At 34.5% G+C, this 21020-nt stretch overlaps 1 protein-coding gene across 1 annotated transcript; it reads right to left on the bottom strand.

The window, feature by feature from the left end:
* Window positions 1-10652: 10652 nt before the first annotated feature.
* LOC102605680 (F-box/kelch-repeat protein At1g30090) lies at window positions 10653-12806 on the bottom strand. Its single transcript, XM_006359031.1, has 2 exons — window positions 12545-12806; window positions 10653-12293 (listed from the first exon to the last, which is right to left on the bottom strand). Exon 2 carries the CDS (start codon window positions 12201-12203, stop codon window positions 10995-10997), a length of 1209 nt encoding a protein of 402 aa, XP_006359093.1. The 5' UTR covers window positions 12204-12293; window positions 12545-12806; the 3' UTR covers window positions 10653-10994.
* Window positions 12807-21020: the final 8214 nt, after the last annotated feature.

Raw genomic sequence — 21020 nt, 5'->3', positions numbered from 1 at the left:
ATCCCATCTAAGGTCTATAGTTCAATTGGCGATCCATAGATGATATCCGTAAATTATAGAATTTTCCCCAGACTTATTTTCTAATTTTTTGAAAATCTGATCTATAATTAAGAACTTTTGGGGTATTACAAAGTTTTAGTTTGTTCGTGTCACCAATCATTAACATGGCTCTATTTTTTTTATATATTAAAAGGATTTATATTATAGTAATAAAACTAGGGCATGTATAATGTTAGTTTTCCCATTACGGAGTGATGGTCGTTTCCAATAGTTTGGGTCACATCCCGACCCTGTGAAATATTAGTTTCATTGTTAGTAGTCCTAGAATAACTAGTTCCTAAGGTATCTGCGTCCACTTCCTTCTGAGCAATTATCGGAGGAATTGTCAAAATGGTTTGTACGCCCAAAACTAGTTCCTTCACTCCTTCTCTGGCGAGTGTGTCTGAAACTCTATTTTGATCTCGAAATATGTATGTTAGCTTCTTCGCTCCCAGCTTCTTCATCAAGTACATTCATTCAACAATTACATCATCGTAAAGCAAATTATTATATTGAATCATGTTTATAGCCCCGGAGGAGTCAGTGTTAATTTCGGGTGGGTTTAGATTATGTTCTACAACTAGCATCAGACCCATCCGCATTGCTTGTAATTCAAATCTAATAGGGTTGGTTAGAGGAGTATGTTCCATGAAACCAATCGCCCAATTCCCTAGATAGTCTCTTATCACGCCCCCAATCCCCCGACCCTGATGGATTTTTGACTAAGCCGTCAACATTGAGTTTGAAACATTTGATATCGGGGGGCTCCCACTTGACATGGATTGTTGTTTTGGGTCTTTTTGCTCCACTACTTTTCGCAATCATCAACTTGTATTTAGTTACTTGAGTAATTGTATGATTTGCATCTAAGGCTTCATTTTTGTTGTTGAAGGTGTTGTTGGTTCTCTTGAGACAAATGTTCCAGAGGCAAAAAAGGGATTAGGGTGCCCCGTGTTAGCCATCCATTGTAGTAATTTTCATATATGTTGTTCCGTTGGTCAATCTAAGTGTCCACATTAGTGGTGTAAACATTGGTATTGGGAAGTTGACATGTTGCTTGAATGGCATTCCAGAAGATCAAAGAGTTTGGGCATTGGAAGAAGCGATGGTTAATATCTTCCTTAGGGTGATCACAATAGTGGCATTTGGGGTTGACATTTAGTCCTCTGTGGTGCAGGGAGTAGTTAGTTGGCAATCGAAGGTAGAGGAGCCAAAGGAAAGTTCTGATTTTATTTAGAGTATTTGTCGACCAAATCCATTTGAACCTCTTATTTAGTTTCGGCCTTTTATCCTCGTATGCTTCTTTTATGTGAGAGTAGGTTGAGCTTGTTAAGAAGAGTCCATTAGTGGTGAGCCCCCATATTAGTGTGTCTCCTTTGTGTTGTCTTGTGTAAAGGAGTAGTTCCTAATGATTGTCTGAATGTTTGTGAGGGACAGACTGTCAAAGTTCCATTCCACATTCTCGTAGATATCAGTGATTTTAAGGTATTCCTCTCTTTCCAGGATGGGGCCATGGATGTTGCTACAAATTTCTTTGCATTTGGGTAGCCAAATGTCAGTTAGGAATTTGACTTTATCTCTCTAGTGTACTACCCATTTCGTAGCTTTGGCGATGTCCAACCACCCATTTTTTATGTTTTTCAAGTTCTGGATACTACTCTTTTGGGGCCATGGTTCCTATTTGTTTTTTGGTATTTTTCAATTAAAATCTTATTCCATAGCTTGTTGGGGTTTTTAGTGCTCTCCAGGCAAGGCTGGAGAGTGCAACTCTATTTTTGAGTTCGTATTTTTGGAGACCCAATCCACCATAGCTTTCATGTTAGTGATACAGTCCTAGTGGAGCATGTGGATTTTCTTTGTTCAGCAGTAGTCCCCCATACAAAGTCTCTCTAGACTTTGTTGTTGGCCTCGATGATCTTGGTGGGAAGCTTGATGTATTGCATCACATGAGAAGGGATGATGCTGAGGGTGGCTTTTGCTAGCACAATCCTTCCTGCTAGGTTCAAGAATTTTGTTTTCCATCCCGCCAGTCTCTTTCTCATGTTATCAATGATGTATTGGAAGTTAGCATGAATGGGTCTCTTGTTGAAGATGGGAAAGCCAAGATATTTCCCAAATGTCTCAGAAGCAGTTATACCCGGCCAGAATGCCAGAACAATAGTCAATGTCAATGTTCATGCAGTTTTTTGAGAAAATGGTTTTGGATATGGAATGGTTCACTTTCTAACCAGACATACTGCAAAAAATTTGGAGTACTGTATTAATGGTATTGCAGTTGTTTCCATCAGCTTTTGCAAAGAGACAAAGTTCTTCAACAACGAAGAGGTGGGATATTTTTGGACCCCTAGGAGAAATTTTACGGGGGTCTAGCTCTTATTGCTAACGGCTTTATCAATATTTCTTGAGAGTCTCTCCATGCACATGATGAAAAGGTAGGGGGATATGGGGTGTCCTTGCCTGATTCTTCTTGAAGGTTGAAAGTAGTCAGTTCTCTTTCCATTTATCAAAATGTCTATGGAGCTGGGGCTAACGCAGGACATGATTAGATTGGAAAGTTTAGGAGGAAGATTGAAGTACTGGAGGGTATCCTAAGGTAGGACCATTCCAGCCTATCAAAGTCCTCCTCTAGGTCAATCTTTAGGATCATGTTAGAACGTTTCCCTTTCATCTTCCCATAATGGGTGATGTATTCTTGGACAATGATAGCATTGTTAAAAGCCTATTCGACAGGAAGCTAGCTTGGCTTGGGCCAATGATGGTGGGCAAAATGGGCTTGATGTGGTTAACAATGATTTTTTTCACAAGCTTGTAGTTAGTATTACAAAGTCCAATGGGCCTGGAAATCTTGAGAGTGTGGGAGTTTGGTCATTTTGGGATAAGGAAAATGAGGGTGGAGTTGATGTGGAGGGGCATAAAAGAGTTTTCAAAATCACATATGCAGAATGTAATTGTTTTTCCTTTGACAATGTTCCAGTATTTTTGGTAGAATATGTGATAAAGACCATCAGGTCCCGGGGATTTGAGAGGCTTGATGGAGTTGAGCATTAAGTATTTTGCTATCTCAAATAGGGGTGTCCATAGAGTTAGCTAGAGCAGTAGATAAGATGTTGAGAGAATCGGTATTGGTGGGGTGGATTTTCCTAGAGCTAGGGTGTTCAGTATGTAAAGGTTCATGTAGAAAGTATTGATGTGGTTCTTATCTTGATCTTCCAGTTGGTTCCCGTTACATTGTTGATGGAAATTATGTGATTCCTCATTCTTCTTTGGATGGTGGAGGTGTGGAAGAAGCTGGTATTGGCATCTCCATCACTAAGACAATTGATTCTTGACTTAGTTCTCCAAAAGTCTTTCGCAACAATGAGGAGGTCATCGAAGTCCTAAAGGAGATTGGATTCAAGGTCTTGGAGGAAAGGGCTAAGGTCGTAGCTTGGGGGTTTCTAAATCCCGTCCAGTATGTGAAGGAGTCCTCTCATTTTGGAGAAGATGTTGCCAAAGGTGGTGTTGTTCCAGTTGGTTGCTTTGATTTGGAAGGTGTCGATAGCTTCATTAATATTTTCGTGTTTGCCGTAGCATTTTTGGACAAAACCTTGAAAGGATAGATGCTCACATCACATGGGTTCCATTCTGTAAGGCTTGGGTCCTTTATTACTATGGGCGTTGTCCAGTTGAAGGAGCATTGGACGGTCGTCAGACTTGGTTTTAGGTAGGTGGGTTACTAGCGAGTTAAGGAAGAGCTTTACCTAGGGGTAATTTGCGACACACCTATCAAGTCTTTCTAAAATGAGGTTGTTTCTTTTTTTGTATCGCTTATTGGTCTAGGTGTATTTACATCCTCTATAGCCCAGATCTACCATTTACACTAATTAAGACAGTCCGAAAGGAGATTGGCCATAGTGTTTTTAATGCTATTCCTTCTAGTTTCTCTTTAGCATTCAAGATTTCGTTGAAGTCTGTAACACTACAAAAAAAAATTGAGCTAAGACTCGAACCATCCTTCGTGTGAGTAGAATTTTTACCGAGGAATTTAAATTTTCTTAGGTGTTAAGGTCACTAGATGTAGCACCTTGAGTTCCAAGAAGAACTAAAGAGAGTTCATTCAAGTCATTCCTAAGTTCTTCTAAGTTTTTGGTCAACTTCAAACGACCATAACATTTAGCACATGATGAGTTAGGAAACTCATAAGATATCAAATGAAAGATCTCTGAGTCCTCTTTCCAACGCCACTGAGTTTCTAAATTTCTAGCTCGTATGAGTGAGATATTCCCTTTTGAAGTCAACCAGTCCAGTTAAGAAAAGTTACCAAAATTATGAGGGGTATTTTAGTCTTTTCCTTACCCCTTCAACTTATATAATTTTTAGTAATAATTTAGGGGTCTAAACTGATTAGAATCAGTTTCATTCATCCCCAATACGCTTAGGGTTTTAGAAGAGAGTTCAAGAAGAGAAAAAAGGAAAAAACAGGAAGGGTTCAAAGCGTTCGTCGAGATTCTTGAGTTTTGTTGAGGATTTTTGCCATGGGTTTGATCCCTAAGAGGTATGCAAGTTTTCATAGTTTTGGGTTCGTTCACCCACACGCCAATCATTAGTTTCTTTTACGAATTTCATCCATAAGTTTGAGTATGTTGAGTTCTTGATGAGTACTTGATAAGTGTTCTTGAAGTTCATTCTAAATCTTGTTTTGTTGGGGTTTTGATGAATTCTTGAGATGAAAGTTAGTGATTTGAGGGTCGTTTTGAGTGAATTAGTGTGTACATACGTTGAGTATTCGATTCTAAGTGATTGAGGAAGAAAATATTTGAATCTAGTCGAATTAAGGTCAGAAAACGGAATGCACCAGGGTCGCCTACCCCCACTTCTTTTCCATCGGTTGTCCCGTTTGAGTTCCTTTGAAGTGTATCTTCACCCCTTATGATTTTAACTACTCTAAACTACTTCTAAACACCTAGAAATCATTCATAACATGAATTATAACCTTGAATTCATAATTCAAATTCAAGGTAGAGTTAAGAGTTAAGTTTGGAGAGTTCTTCCGAACATTTTGAGAAAGTCCCTTTGAGTCTTTTTTAGGAGTCTTCTACAAATTCAAATAACTTGTTTCAAGACTCAATCAAGTGAGTAAAAGAATGAGTAGAATGTATTCATGAGTCTACATTATCATCACGAGATCCTTCATATCATGAAATCATAAACTCTTTGAAATTTCATAAATTCAAAATTCAAGATAGAGTTAAGAGTAGAGTTCAGAAAGCTTTGAGTTCAATTGTCAAATCCTTTGAGATCAGCTATCGATTTGAACTAAGTTTAAAGGAAGTAAGTATGAGAATGAGAAGAGTTGTATTCATGAGTTCCATATTGTTATGTAGACCCTCGAGTCGAGTCGTTCATGCCCATAAATTCTGCATGAACTTCATAAATTGAGCATCTTTGAGAGGAGTAGTATCTTCAAGTTCTAAGTTCTTGAGCATTGAGTTCCTAATTCTTTTGGGATTATATTCCTAATCATGGGACTACTCATGTTACCTATTAAGGTCATTTAGTTGAGTAGCTCATGCCCATAATTCTGCATAAACCCTATGAGTCGAGCAGTCTTGAGATAAGAAGTATCATTGAGCCCTTGAGTTAAGTAGTTCATGGCCATAATTCCGCATGAACCACCCGAGTCGAGCATTCTTGAGATGAGTAGTATCATTGAATCCTTGAGTTCTGGAATTGTTGAGTTCCAAGTATTGAATTCTATGCATGGTTATTGAAAATATTGAATTGAGTCGTTCACGTCCATAATTCGGCATGAACCCTATTTTAAGAAGTTTTTTTACAAATTGTTTTAAAACTTTTTTTAAAGACTTGAGCACTGAGTTAAGGAAGAGTAGATCTGAGTTCATTTTCTTTAAAATGATATATGAAAACTAAGTATTCCAAGAGTAAATGTTTTTACATTTAAGATGAGAGGAATATGAGATTTCCAAAAGAGTTTTGAGCAATTTGATTACCATCTCTTTTAAGAGAAAGATTTTTGAGTAATAATCTCAAACCACAGGAAGAGGAAATATTTTCTTTAAAACATAATGAACTAAGTATATTTTGGGAGTAGTATTGAGCACTGATATAGGGAAGAGTTCATACAACTCACATCCCTCATAAACCATGTATCAACGTGGGTAGAAAGGGTCATACTTTTTAGATGATTCCTTAATGCTTTTAGCATAGACTTGTGGATCCACTTAGTAGTAGGTTCTATACCCCGACAAAGTATAGGATGGCTCTAGCAGCGTGTGTTAGACGTTGTATCATCACATAGCTCATAGTGATGGTTGTCGGTTTAGAGAAACTCCCAAAGAGATATTTTGTATTCTTATATACACAGAGTTTACTTTGTATTTTCATATACAAGCAGAGTTTATCTTGTATCCTTGCATACAAACTGAGTTACTATTGTATTTTTCAATACATTGAGTTGCTTTCTACTGTTGTAAAAGCTTTCCATATATTGCATATGTATTGTTGCTTTATATTGAGTTGAGTATCCAGAGTTGAGTACCTAGAGTCGAGTATCTTACTATTGAGTTGAGCCTTATTTCATTGAGTTGAATATCTTATCATTGAGTTGAACCATATTTTCTCTGAGTTGAGTTGAACTATGTTTCCTTGAGTTGAGTTGAACTATGTTTCTTTGAGTTGAGTTGAGAAGATGTAAGTATGTTTCTTTTCCACCGGTTCAAGCTTATGTTTATGCTTTAGAATTCCCCTTACATGCTCGTACATTTCATGTACTGACGCCATTTGGCCTGCATATTTTATGATGCAGATACATGTATTCAGGGTCATCAACAGAAGTTTCGTTGATACCACTTGCAGTTCCAGTCAGCTTTGGTGAGCCTTCTTATATTTCGGAGGACTTCACTTTTTATCTTACAATTAGTAGTTTTGAGATGTCGTGGGTCTTGTCCCGATATCCTTCTGTAATAGTAGAGGCTTCATAGATAGAAAAAGTTGAGTAGTTTCAGTATGTATCTTCTTTGAGTTGTTTTTTTACAAACTCTAAGTTTATCTATTGAGTATTGTGCAAATTATTTTAAAGTTACGTTTATTGAATTTAATTCAGTTTTTAAGCTTTTGTATGCTTAAGTTAGTCTTCTGCTTGTAGTCAGCCATGATGAGGGTTCGCTTGGGGACCAACAATGGTTCTCGAGTGTCGGCCACATCCAGGGTGTAGACTCAGATCGTGACAAAGTCTCCCCTGATTAGCCATTCCTCATTGATGTTTTGGGATAGACTACAAAGTTCTCCCCAGAGGAGAGTTCTAGGATTAAAATCAGTGCTAGCATAAATTGCGGAAAAATGCCAATAGATTCTAGGATTAAAATTAGGGCTAGCATAAATTGTGGAAAAATGCCAAGAGTTAGTGTCCGGTAGTACCTTAACTGTGATGTGGATTCCTTGGGGCGTTATAGATTAGTTGTCCAGCTTTAGTGCGTCCTTTTTCCACATGATCACTATTCCACCCGCGAGCCCATTAGCAACTGATTGGATTTGGGCGTCAAACTAGTTCTTCAGTAAGGCTCTTATACTCAAATCATTTTTGTTTCTAAAAGTACGAGCATAGTCATCACTATTCCACGAGCCCATTAACAGTTGATTGTATTTGGGCGTCAAACTTCAGTTCTTTAGTCATGGCTCTATTAATATCATATTTTGCTACGTAGCATAATCTAGACCCTTGATTACTTATCAGACCCCCAACCCAATCAATCTCTTTTATGAGTAGTAAATATGAGTCATTTCATTAAGTTCAGTGATATGAGTCATTTAATTTCTTAGTCACAAGTCACTTATCACGTCACAACCACTACTAACACCCCAAATTCCACCATGAAAAGACATGTCAACTCTTTATCCATACTCATATGTACTTTCACATCCAACTACACCTCATTAGTGTACTCTCTTTTAAACCATTTTTTTTTTCTCAAACAAATTTTATGTCCTTTTTCCAAGCCATCACTGTGTCCCTATACACCAAATCCACCATGACAATACATACATACTCTTCACTCATACTCAATATGTACTTTCATAGCAATCAATACCTCATTAGTGAATTATATTTTAAACTTTTTTTTTTCTTACACAAATTTTATGTCCTTTTTCCAAATCACCACCGTGTCCAGCAATTGTAATACCCCAAATCTACCATGACAATACATACATACTGTTAATACACAATGTCACCATGAAAATATATACACACTCTTAATACACACTCATATGTAGTTTTTATACTTGACTACACTTTATTAATGTATTCTTTTAAAACCTAACTTTGCTTTCTTAGAAAATTTTTGTGTGTTTTATTAATTTTTAAAAAAGCCATAGAATATGTGAACATTGTAAATGTTTTGTACTATAAGATTTAGATTCAGAATCCAATTAAATAAGGGAGTACAATTTTTTCATGTAAAATGACAATGTACTTACTATAAGGGACAAACTTATCCATATAAGTTTGTTGTATAAAATTGTAGTTTATTACATAAAATTAGAAAAGTTGGAGGTTTATAGGAATGTGATTCTGAAAGGTTGAATGTCATGCTTCAATTATAAAGAATTTTTTTTAGATAAATTAGTTTTGTAATCTAAAAGAGTCATGTATTATAAGTAACTGAGAAAACACTCAAATATGCCAGTGAACTTAATGAAATAGTTCACACGTGTATTCGTAAAAGAGGGAAAGTGGGATGAAGCTAATAAATAATTAAGGAATTAGATGATGTCACATGACAAAATATGGTAATAGTATAGATTAATTAGTCGCTAGTGGCATGAATGAACCAAATGTGTCACGACGATGACATAAATAAGAACAATTATCAATGGATGGCATATCCTAGTTATTTGTGAAAGTAGGATGATATATTTGGTTGCAAGATGTAGTAAAACCTCACTAAATTAATATAAGTGATATCATGAAATATTATTATTTTATAGAGATATTATTTAATCGACAAATTAATATTTATTAATTTAAAGAGTGTTTTGATATTCAATGAAGGTTAATTTTAATTACATCAAAATTATTGTATCTTATTAATTGATGTATCATGTTTATTGAATTTACATAAAAAGTAATAATTTTATTATACATAAAGTACAATAAATACTACAATTCTTCACAATTTTATGGTGTACTTCGAAAAGACAACACCAAAGCTTTTGGATGCAATAAGAAACGTTAGAGATGAGTTTCAACTAATTTCAGCAAAAAAAAACACAATAGAATCATATTAACTAAATTATCTTAGATATATTTGTACTTTTAAAAAAATATTAATTTATAATATTAATGGACCATATATATGATGTAGGGGTCTTTTGAAAATGTATTATCTTATTAACTTACCGAAATAAATGATTTTTTCATTGACTCAAGTCGGAACCGAAAACAAATATCATCTTAGAGAGATTATTAATTTACTGAGTATTAATTTATAGGGATAATAGGGTGAAATGACCGAACCCTCTCCCACCACCACCACCTTGAATGGTGCTGCTCTTCTGTCAAATATCTCTCTGCATTCACATCTAGCCCAGAAATTTTTTAAGGCATATCTAGAGTGATTGACTATTTTGCATAATTCATGGACAAATTCGACGTTATTTAGTGATCGTTTGAATTAGCTTATTTTTAAATACTTTTAATTTTTAAACGCTTTTTAAGTTATGAAGGTGTTTGAAAAGGTTAAAAAGTATTGTGAAGAACTTACTTCTACGCTATTTAAAAAAAAAAAGAAAAATCAAAAGTAGAGTATCCTCTACTTATGACTTTTAGCTATTAATTTATAAGTTACTTTTTATAAATTCATCTAAACCGACCCTAAATTAGATGCTAATTTGTAAAGGAAGTAAGGTTCACATAACTAAGCAGAGAAGGTGCATCGGGATCTAAATTCACTTTTTTATGTTTCAAGTACGTGTCACTTTTTTTGTTCCAGATTCAAGGAACCCAAAAACAAAACAAAACAAAAAAGAGCATTATTATTGTGGAAACAAACAAACTAAGCTAATAATATTTTTCACTTGCAAAGTAAGCACTCTTGAACAAAGTGTAGTATATATGTATAGCTTCTAGTAGTGAGTAGATATACAATAGCAATCATAGTGTATATTTAATTCTTACAAATCCAGTGTGCCAACCAAACTTGGGGAACTCCAGTGTCACCTTTATGCCTATTCACTATGAATCATAACACCTCATAGGCCACCTTTATATTTATGCTAAAATATGATTAAAAGGTATAGTTGGCACCAACCATTTGGATTTTATTTAAAACAACCTAGCCAGTTGGAACTCACAAAACTACAACATTCATCCTTTCACTCTATGCACATCTTCATTGCAACAGTCTAGCCATTGCCAGAACAAGACTTCTGCACCCTTCATTCGACCCGCTTCAAGTTGGGAATGAAGTCATCGTGCATCCCGAAAAGAAGGTTCCCATTCAAGAATACAAATGCAGGTTTGAAGGAGAGCAGTGGTCATTAGGGGAATAAAAACATGCATATGATAAAAGACTTCTCTTATCAATGTAGACTAAAATTGTGCCAAAGATGGAAAATATAGAGAAGTAAAATACATATATAGATCAATACACAAATGTGCTTTGTTAAAGTATATCAACTATTACACTACCACAACACAGTAATTTCATCAATTTATCTCAACTACATATCATTTAATCGCTACTTCCAGCCGGTTGAGCTTTCAAATATAGCATAAATCAACAACTACATTATAAGAACCGGGAAAGCTAAATCTATATTAGAGCTAAATACAGTAGAAACTGAGGAAAATCCACAAAAAAAAAGTAACTGAACCTTGTTGGAAATACATAAGATTTCATTAGGTATTTCACACACAGTTTTGGCAATTCCATGTAGTTGCGATGAAAACTAAGAAGCTAAGCAAATAGAACCTGTGCACTAGACGGCGTGAAGTCAGAGAGGGATGCAGGAGCATCTACCACTTGCCAGTAAACAGCAAATGAGCAACGTTTGCTAGATGGCTGCAGGCTCTTGATATGTCCTACAGCAACATGAAGATTTCGGCCTACGACAACAATCCGGTTGTCACAGCAATCTACAGAGAAAGGTTTACATATCTGCTCTGGCAGTGGAAGTCCTTCAACAGTGTCCCAGGAATCAGTTTCCGGATCATAAACCTTAAGTTTTGTGCGTTCGTGTTCGGAAACTACAAACAATTGCCCATATAGCACAACACTAGAACCAGTCCAACCTTCTCGAAGTCCAGAAGCCATGTTCTCCCAATTACCCGTTTGAGGGTCATAAATCTGGCCCCTAGGCACAACATAAAATGGCCAAAACCAGCCTTCAGTTACTAGAAGCTTCCCATTAAGAACTGCAGAGTCATATGAGGCCATATTTGTTCCCATACTTGCAACAGGGCACCAAATTCCTTTATTAGGATCCAAGACTTCAGCAGAGTCCAGCTCAAAAAGATGTGTGCTGTTTCCTCCAGCAACATAAATCATCCCATCAATAACTCCACTGGCAAAAAAGGACCTAGCTGTGATCATCTTCTTCATAACAGTCCAACGGTTTCTCCGAACTTCATACTTAACCACCAAATTAAGGGGACAATCAACATCAGAGGCTACCCCACCACAAACATAGAGAACACCATCATGGGGAAAGCAGATACACCTAAATCCATGGGGGCACACTTTTTCCTTGCACGGCATCGCAGGGATAGTATGCCAAGAAGAGTTTTTTAGATCAAAAACTTTCCACTGAATTTTCCCACTAGTTTTATGAAAGGCAAAGACAAAAAGCCAAGGATCATGAAACCCAAGCTCCTTCCTTCGAGAAAAGAATCTATCTTTCGTAGCAAAGAGCGAATACCATCGCTTACATACAACCCTGCAGTTCATATGGTCATCAACAGGTATCCTAAGGAGACAGTTGAGAGCAACATCATCTGGAAGTCCAGGAATTAAGGGTTCTCCCTTTCGCCACATTTCTAAGTCAAATGAAGGATCAAGTAAATCAGATTGCTTTGCAGCTAACCTAAACTTTGGAGACAATGTCATTTGTGAATCTCCTAGCCTTTGCACTGGAGCTTGATGTGATGATACCCTAACTCTTTGCATTTTTTTTTTTTTTTTTGAGAAAAACTGCACAACGCCTTACTCCAAAATCTCCAATTTTCTTTAAACTAATTCTCTACACCATAATAATACCTGGTTTCATTCATCAAAGTGGTTAATCAGAATCCAAATCCCATAAAATTCAAGAATCCCTCTACTCATATAATTTTTATTCATGAGTTAGAAATGCAAAAAATGAGTCAAAAAACCAAAACCCTGAATTTAGGCAAAACTCATAAATTCAAGAATCCCACAACTCATTATAATATTTAATTGACAGATCAATCATCTACATAGCTAGCAAAGTAAATAAAAGTGAAAGGCTGAAACAGAATTAGACTTACAGATTAAGATAGAACAATTGATATGAGCAGCAGAGCAGGGCAAGGGTAAAGCTGGTGGCTTTAGCAAGAAGAAGAAGAAGAAGAAGAAGAAGAGAGCTTTAACTATTTAATCATTGAGAAGATTAACTGAACCAAAAGAAAGATTTAGTGATTTTTTAATCCTTCATATACTGCGTTCCAGCCTCAAATTTGTACATGCTCTCATGTTTCGAGGGAATATACTTCCCACGCGCCATTTCAGAGAGTTTCATATACTCCAAACTTAGACACTTTTGCCTGCCTTCATAAGCACCTTCTATCTTTAAATAAATTACTCTACTTGTTCCGATTTGACTTGACACATTTATGCAGAAAATTATTATTAATATACGTATATGATATTTAGTATTAGGTATTGAAAAATTTAATATTTCATGCTGAGTATAAAATGTGGGAAAAAAAATTATTTTTGTTTTTTATGTCAAAACACTGATAAGTAAAAATGAGAAGGGAAAAGGGTCTGATATACCCCTCAACTTTGTCATTTAGAGCTGATATACCCCTCGTTATGAAAGTGACTCATATATATCCCTACTTATATACAAATGGCTCACATATACCCTTTTCCTCTAACGGAATGAAAAAATTAATTTCAAGTTAATTTTTTATTATTTTAAAAAATAAAATATAATCCCATATGAGTATATTTAATCATCCTCAAACATATAAATTTTTTAAACTATTTTTTTGTTTCAATGACTAATTTAGATTTATTATTTTGATGATCAAATTTATTTATGTTTCACTAATATTCTTGTAAAGATGACCAAATTTTTTTCTTCAAATACAAAAATTAAATTACAATATAGATAAAAAAAAATAGTTTTAAATTATAATATAGCCACACAAAAAATAGTTTTAATTTTTTTCTTTACACTACGGAATGAAAGAAAAAAAATAAAATAAGAATAAGAAAACTCAAATAATTATAATAAAAGAAGTACAAAAAATAATGTATGAAAAAGATTAAAATATACCTTGAACTTTGCTAGAAGAATCATATATACCCCTAAATAATTTTTAAGAAAATTAAAAGTCAAAAATATAAATCTAAAACTAACTTTTCAGTTCCGTTAAATGAAGGGTATATGTGAGCTCATTTTGTAATGGTAGGGGTATATGTGAGCCGTTTGTATGACGGTAAGGGTATATATGAGTCACACTTTCATAACGAGGGACATATCAGCTCCAAATGACAAAATTAAGGGGTATATCAGACCCTTTTCCCAAATGAAAATCTATTTTAAGAATAAGTGACAAGTAAAAGTGAACGGTCCGAGTATAAAATTATATTATTGGCATAAGTTAGTTTATTTTATTTATAAGCCAAAAATAAATCTACAATATAAGGTAAGAATTAAGCCACCAGTGTTCAATAGTGATTTGCTTATTGAACAATCTATTTCGGGAAGTGATGCTTTCGACATGAACTTTTTTAATAATTAAAATTTGAATTTAAGGTTTCGAATGAGAAATCTCAACCGTTCCATCATAATTCATATTAGTAGTACATTATCTATTTTATCTACCATATAAGCATTTTTCTTATGCTTTTTTTCTTTTGCTTTTAAACATGTTCTTGTTTCAGACACTGTAATCATAAAAGGTGTCTAATTGGTCAAGCTTACTTTTGTTGAAAAATATTTTTTGTTAAAAGTATTTTTAAAAAAGTTTGAACAAAAATTAATTATTGCTCAAAAATATCTTTTATATTTATTGATCAAATACAAATTGTTTTTTATCAAAAATATTTATTTTAAAAAAAATATACTTTGAAAAAAAAGATAGATATTTTTACAAACATGGTCAAACATACTATAAAAGACCATATCAGAACTATATCAATTCAATTATTTTAGTACACTTCAAAAAATGTTTTATTAATCCAACAATCTTGACCTAATAAGAGATGCCATCAAATAAGTCAGTGTATACGTATTCACTACTTCAAACATACTAAGGGTTAGTTTGGTTTGAAAATAATTTATATATGATGGAATTAATTATAGCAGAATTAGTTATATTATATTGAGGTTAGTTATGTTGAAATTAGTTATTCTAATATTATTTCTTGAATATTTGATTTGTTATATTGATAATAATATGCATTGTATAATTTATAAAAATAAGTTGTTTGTTTATAAAAATACATTTCATAAGTTTAAAAGATGTGAAAGTGATGTATAAAAGAGGTTTGAGGGGATATTTTTATCATTTTAACTATTTTAATTTGAGATAAGTTTTCTCAGGATTATTATTCCACCTAGAGACATGAATAACTTATTTCAGTACTAATTATTAATCCTGAGATAAGTTGTCTCAAACTTCGTAACCAAACACGGGATTAAAGGGTACTAAAAAATTATCTTCGTTTATCCACCACATCAAACATGTCGTAAAGTCTAGAGTGATTTATTAACGTCATATCTTCGACTTACTACAACAAATTTAGATAATTTATGATCTTATGGTAATTACAATCACAGTATGATAATTAAAATCTAGCTTGTGAACAATATTATAGGTAAAAACAAATATTTCCGTCTTGAAACTATTTTACGTGTTAATACAACTGTGCATTGCGCCTTAAATACATCTAGGTTAATCTAACAACATAAAATTTTAATCTATATTGTCAATTACCTTAAAATTTTCACACAAGAAAGCAAAAACTTGCTGGAAATGGATGGATAGTCCAGTTTGGGACCATCATTAAAGGTATGGTCGAAGTTTAATCACTTTGAAAATAACTTTAGGCATATGAGACTATATTGAAATTGGAAAATTCGCATATGAGTTTAGTTAAGTTTGACTTGTCATGGCCAAGGCCAAACTTTCGACAATAGCATCTGAAATTTGGTTTGTCAAGGTACATGTTTCAAGTTTCACACATATATGTAACATGTCCATAAGTAGAAGCAATTTATCTTAAGTTTGAAGAGTTAATGTGTAACACCTTAGAAATTGGAAAGTCAGATTTGAAAGGAAGAACACATTTTGGGCACTAATGCAAGATCTATGGAAGCCATCTACGTACCGTAGGAAGCTCTATGGGCCGTAGGAAGGCAATTGTAGGATTCAATTGATATTTGGGAAAATGTCAAGTCTCTGATGGTTGACTTACGAGTAGCCAAGACGAATCGAGGATGGTCTACGGGCTATAGAAAGTGCCCATAGAGCCATTTAGAGAATCAATTTGAGACCTCAGGTCTGCGAGAGGAGTTGATGAGTCGTCATATGGTCTACGGGTCGTAGGTGGGATCCGTAGAAGTTATCTAGACTTAATGAAATTTAGGACTTGAACATGGGTTCTATAGATAGGTGTCTACGAGCCGTAGAAAGTGGGACGAACCATAGGAAGGTTTTGTGAAAACAATAGAAATAATGAACCTTAGTAACAGGTTCTACGGTTGACCAGGACGACCCGTAGAAAGTCCTATGGACCATAGGAGGAAGGTTTTGTGAAATGGATCAGAAATAATGACCTAGTAATAGGTTCTACGGTTCATCAGGACGGTCCGTAGAAAGTCCAACGGACCATAGGTCCAAATTTAGACTTGTCTGACAGATTTTAATTAAGGCTGTTTTGGTCTTTTCCTACCCAATTAACTCCTAAACTATGTCATTTAAGCCCTATAACTACCCCTATAACTGTTTTTATTCTTCAAAACCTAACTCATTCCCTCCATTCACTCAAACCCTCCAATTCTCTCAAGTCCCCTCCTCCAAATTCTCTCAAAAGCTTCAAGGTGAAGAAATAAGGCTTCAAGGTTTCTTCCTCCATTGCTTTTAGGCCTTGATTGCTAAGGTATGTGGGAATTCGTCAATGGATCTCTTTCATCCATGGAGTCCCAACAGAATCTCAATCTCCTAAGTTGATTTCACCCAATTCCATTAGGGTTTCATGCAATTTTTCATGGGTTCTATTTATTATGATTCAATTGCTTATATTCAATCTTATTATGCATGATTTCATAGGGACCCATGCCTATGCCTATTTATGAACTTAAATTATGAACAATGCTTATGAAATTATGAACTATGATCATGAATTTGATTAAGGATTTATGAATGCTTTATGAAAATAATGGTTTATGACTAAATGATGCTTTTAAGATAAAGTGTCAATAACTTGTGAAAAGTTTTGTCACAATTGAATGAAATCATGATTTAGATGCTTAGAAAGGCAAGTGTATACTATGAAAGTTTTATGAAATCATGATTTGAAAGGAGCTACTATAATATGAACTTATGACTGGATTGGTAGTCTTAATTGTTGCCTTTCAAAGTATTTTGATATGATTATGATTATGTCTTTTCCTTTGAGATTTACTTAGCACCGAGAGGACTTTGGAATGAATGCCCAACTACTAGTAGATGTTTGGTATTTAGTAAAAAATCCCTTGTCCCAAATTACGTGCCCCTATAAGATTGTCTTAAATTACCTAAACTATGGATCCACTTTAGAAAAGAATGAATGTAACAGAGATCTACCTTGACAAATAGATTTCCCTTTTCGGTGTGAGGGTCATGCTAGATTTGATGTTATAGCTCACATGATCTTATTGGCGTTTAACATAAATATCCCACAAATGAACTATGTTTTCTTCAAAAGTATTATGAAAGCTTCTTAAATGGTTTTAGATATGCACTGACCTCATATATGATTTGAGATTTCATTATAAAGGCTTTTATCACGACTTACTTGGTCATGCATATCATGTTTAAAGTTTCTCATATGTCTTTATGCATCTCCTCATTCTTAGTACATTCATCGTACTAATTTATACTTGTGCATATATTGTCTCATAATATAGGGTCTAATACTCATCCTCCCACTAGTGGCTAGCTTGGATTGTTCTACTAACACATTTGATCGGTGTGTCCTCATGCTCATAGGACAAAAACCCACAAATGTTTAGTTCTTTTACTGTCTTTTCATTTCAGACTTGTACGTGGTGTATGGGTTACGTCACAACCACTCTTATGGTGAATAGAAAGGCTATATCACAATTTAGTATAACACACTTATGTTTAGATTTCTTTTATGATATGAGACTTATGTTGCCTATTCTCTCTCATTGTATTTCTTTTACGCCATGCTTATGTCAAGTGGCTTGTTCAGGACCTCTTGGGGTTCTATTCGTCATGTCACACCAAGGGACTTGGTATTAGAGCCATGTTTTAGAAAAGATCCTAGGATATCAGACAAACCGCATCGAGTAGAGTCTTATTCATGAGTGTGAAACGCGTCATATTTATGAATAGGAGGCTACAAGGCATTTAGAAAACTTCACTTCTTTCACTATTCTAGAGTCGTGCCATAAAGTTTATCTCTATAAAGGTCTTTCCCCTAACTCTTGTCCGATGTTTTTCAAGATAAGCCTCATCAAAGGGCTAATGCAAGAAGGTATGCTAATGATGTGGATCCAGTGGTTGAGGCTGCCTTGGTCCTTAAATGGGTAAAGTTAGAGGATTAAGGGAAGGGCCCATGATTAGTTAGGGGTTAAGTGGTGTCATTTTATTAGTAATTAGACTACCTGTATAAAGCTATTAGACCCCTAATTAATTCATCCTAAAATCATTATTTCAATTCACCAAAGAACCCAACTTTCCAAAAAAAAAAAAAATCTCTCTAGAAAACTCAAGAAGAAGAAGAAGAGAAGCAAGTTAGGGAAAATTCCTCCATTGATGCAATCTTGGTGAGAGATTTATAATCAAGGTATGATAGCTTATTCATCCATGGAGCTCCCTAGGTTTCCATTCTAGCTAGGGTTTCTTCTAATACTGTGGGTTAAGTTGAGTATGATTCCAATTGAGTGGATAATACTTGTTTATGATTGATTTAGTATTGAATCATGCTATTAAGATGATATTATATATTTTACATGGGTAACCCTAGTTTAATTAATGAATTGTAGTAATGTGGGTTTGCGCCTTAAAGAGGGAAATTGAAGACTTAGATATGATCTTCTAGAATTGATGATATGAATAGTAATTGTTCAAGAATAAAAGCATGTAAACATGAATTGAATTGGACTATAGTATTTATGATGGATCATGACTATTAAAGCATGAACTTGAACCTTTATTATGATTTTAGTATGATTTCTCATGTATTCATGATTAACATATGATTTTAGGGTGAAGTTGATATAGTTGAGTTTTATGCCATGAAAGGGGAATTGAGGGCTTAGATGTGAACTTCTAAGACTGATGAATTACTTTTTAGATCACCTAGATATGAATTGCCTAAAAGTAAAGCCTATAGACATGAATTGAATGTGATTAGGGTTGTATGATGAATCATGATGTGTGGTGATTGAGATTGAGTTAACATGATAATATGTGATTAGAATTACTATAGAATAAAGCATGTGGTCAAGTTGTCTTGAGAATTAGGCATATATGATGACCATGTAAAGTATTGCTTGAAAGTTAGGCTTGTAGTATGAATGTTATTTCTAAAGCCTTGAGGGTAAAAGCTAACATGAATAAACTAAGAATGTTAAGGCTTTGAGAGTGAAACTATTATGTATATTGAATTGTATATGGTATGAATGTGGAAGGACTTTACCCACATGACCTATATTATGAGTATATGAGATTATGCATGACGTGACTTGATTACTTGAATTGTGATTATATCCATGTCTAATGTAGTCATTCTAGATGTGTAGATTTGATATAAGCCTTGATCCTTGAAATGGCAATATATGATACTATGCATGTTTATGAAGATTATGTACATGCTTTAATAACACTTTGAGAGTAAAGTGATTATGACTATGATGATCTTGTGTGTGTTGTTGAAAGGAATCCTCATTTAGATACCTATGTATGATTATGATAATGTTGTTGTGTTGCTTGAAAGGCTATTCTCATGAACACATAATGAACATGATGTGAAAGGTTTTCTCACATAATAAAGATTCTAAGGTTGAAAGGCTATTCTCAACTAATTGAATCTAATATGAACATGTATACATGGTGGTGAAAGGTTATTCTCACGCATGATCTAAGAGCTATCCTAATGAACTCTTTTGGATTGATTGTCAGGGACATCCTTCCATAATACATGAATAAAGTTATGATGTAATAAAGTATTCCGTAGGAATTAAGCTTAGCACCGAGTGGATATTGAATATGAGATTAAAGGTTCTACCTCAGTGAGTCCCGCTTTCTAAATGGGTTCCTTCTACCTCAATGAGTCTGGGTTCCCAACATATGTATCTCATGAGATGGAAACCTTCTACCTCAGTGAGTCCGGGTTTCTAGTAGAAATATCCTTATCCCATAAACTACGTGCCCCCGTAGGTTATTAGCTATTGGATCCATCTAAAGCTAACACGCCATGGTTCTACCTTAGGCAAGTAGGACAACCCTTTTCGGTGTGGGTAACACCAGATTCCATGAAAGCTCACATGGTCTATTTTGGTTAAGGCTAATTCCCACAAGGTCAAGTCTAGTATGAACTATGCTTACTGAAAAAGCTTTACTTAGCATGAGTGATATTTATGGGGTCTTATTAATGCATTGCACAATTATGCTTTGAGGGTAGTTATGATATGATGATTTATGTAATGAACATGTTTATGAATTATGGTTATGATGCATGCTTATATTGGATTATTGCTATAAGTTGCTTTCCAACACATGTGTGACTAAAGGTGAATTTTCCCTTGTTTTTAAGACATAAGCTAAGGATGGGATCAAGAAGGTAATAAAGATAAATGAGAACCTAAAGTGACTTGCTTAGTACGGTTGGGATTATGGGATCTTATCCATGCATTGCACAAGCTTGCCTTTAGGTGACTTATGAAATGACTCTCTTATATGATGTTAACTTAGATGCATTGACTATGTCTATGACTATGTTGTTGTGTCTTATGCTTATGACTTATGTTATTGTCTCTTATGAATATGCTATATGTCTTATATTGACTAATGTCTCTTATATGCTTATGTTGATGATTTATGCTAGCTATCATATTTAGTACATTTTGTACTAACACATACTTTTGCCTACATTCTTACCAAATGTAGGGTTCGATGATTTGAGTTCCATTCTTGAGGATAGGTTTCTAAGAAGTAAAAAGTTGAAGACTTGGTGAGTCCTCATAGCTTCGGGGACAAAGCCACCATTTCCTTTTATGTCTTTCTTTAGGTTTTGAGACTATTGTATGGGCTATGTCCCAAGAGTTATTTAAAGTTGTAATAGATGGTTTGAGACAAAGTATAGTAAGACTTCCGCTTGCTTCTATAAAGACTTCGATTGTATGGATAAAGTTTTAAAATTTATGTTCTTTTCTATTAACTTATGTTATGATATTATAAGGGCTTGTATGAGACCCCTTCGGGGTCATGTACGTCATGTTACATCTAGGGAGTACCCCTGGGTCGTGACAAACTTGGTATCAGAGCACAATATTTAGAA

This window comes from Solanum tuberosum, unplaced genomic scaffold (assembly GCF_000226075.1).
Source record: "Solanum tuberosum cultivar DM 1-3 516 R44 unplaced genomic scaffold, SolTub_3.0 scf00287, whole genome shotgun sequence".
In the NCBI taxonomy this organism is placed as follows: Eukaryota; Viridiplantae; Streptophyta; class Magnoliopsida; order Solanales; family Solanaceae; genus Solanum; species Solanum tuberosum.
Note: the sequence above shows the minus strand (reverse complement) of the source record. Positions and strands in the feature narration are given on the sequence as shown.

Bases quoted from the DNA above. Each gene is read 5' to 3' on its own strand.
- LOC102605680 (XM_006359031.1), bottom strand. From the start codon at position 12,203: ATGCAAAGAGTTAGGGTATCATCACATCAAGCTCCAGTGCAAAGGCTA.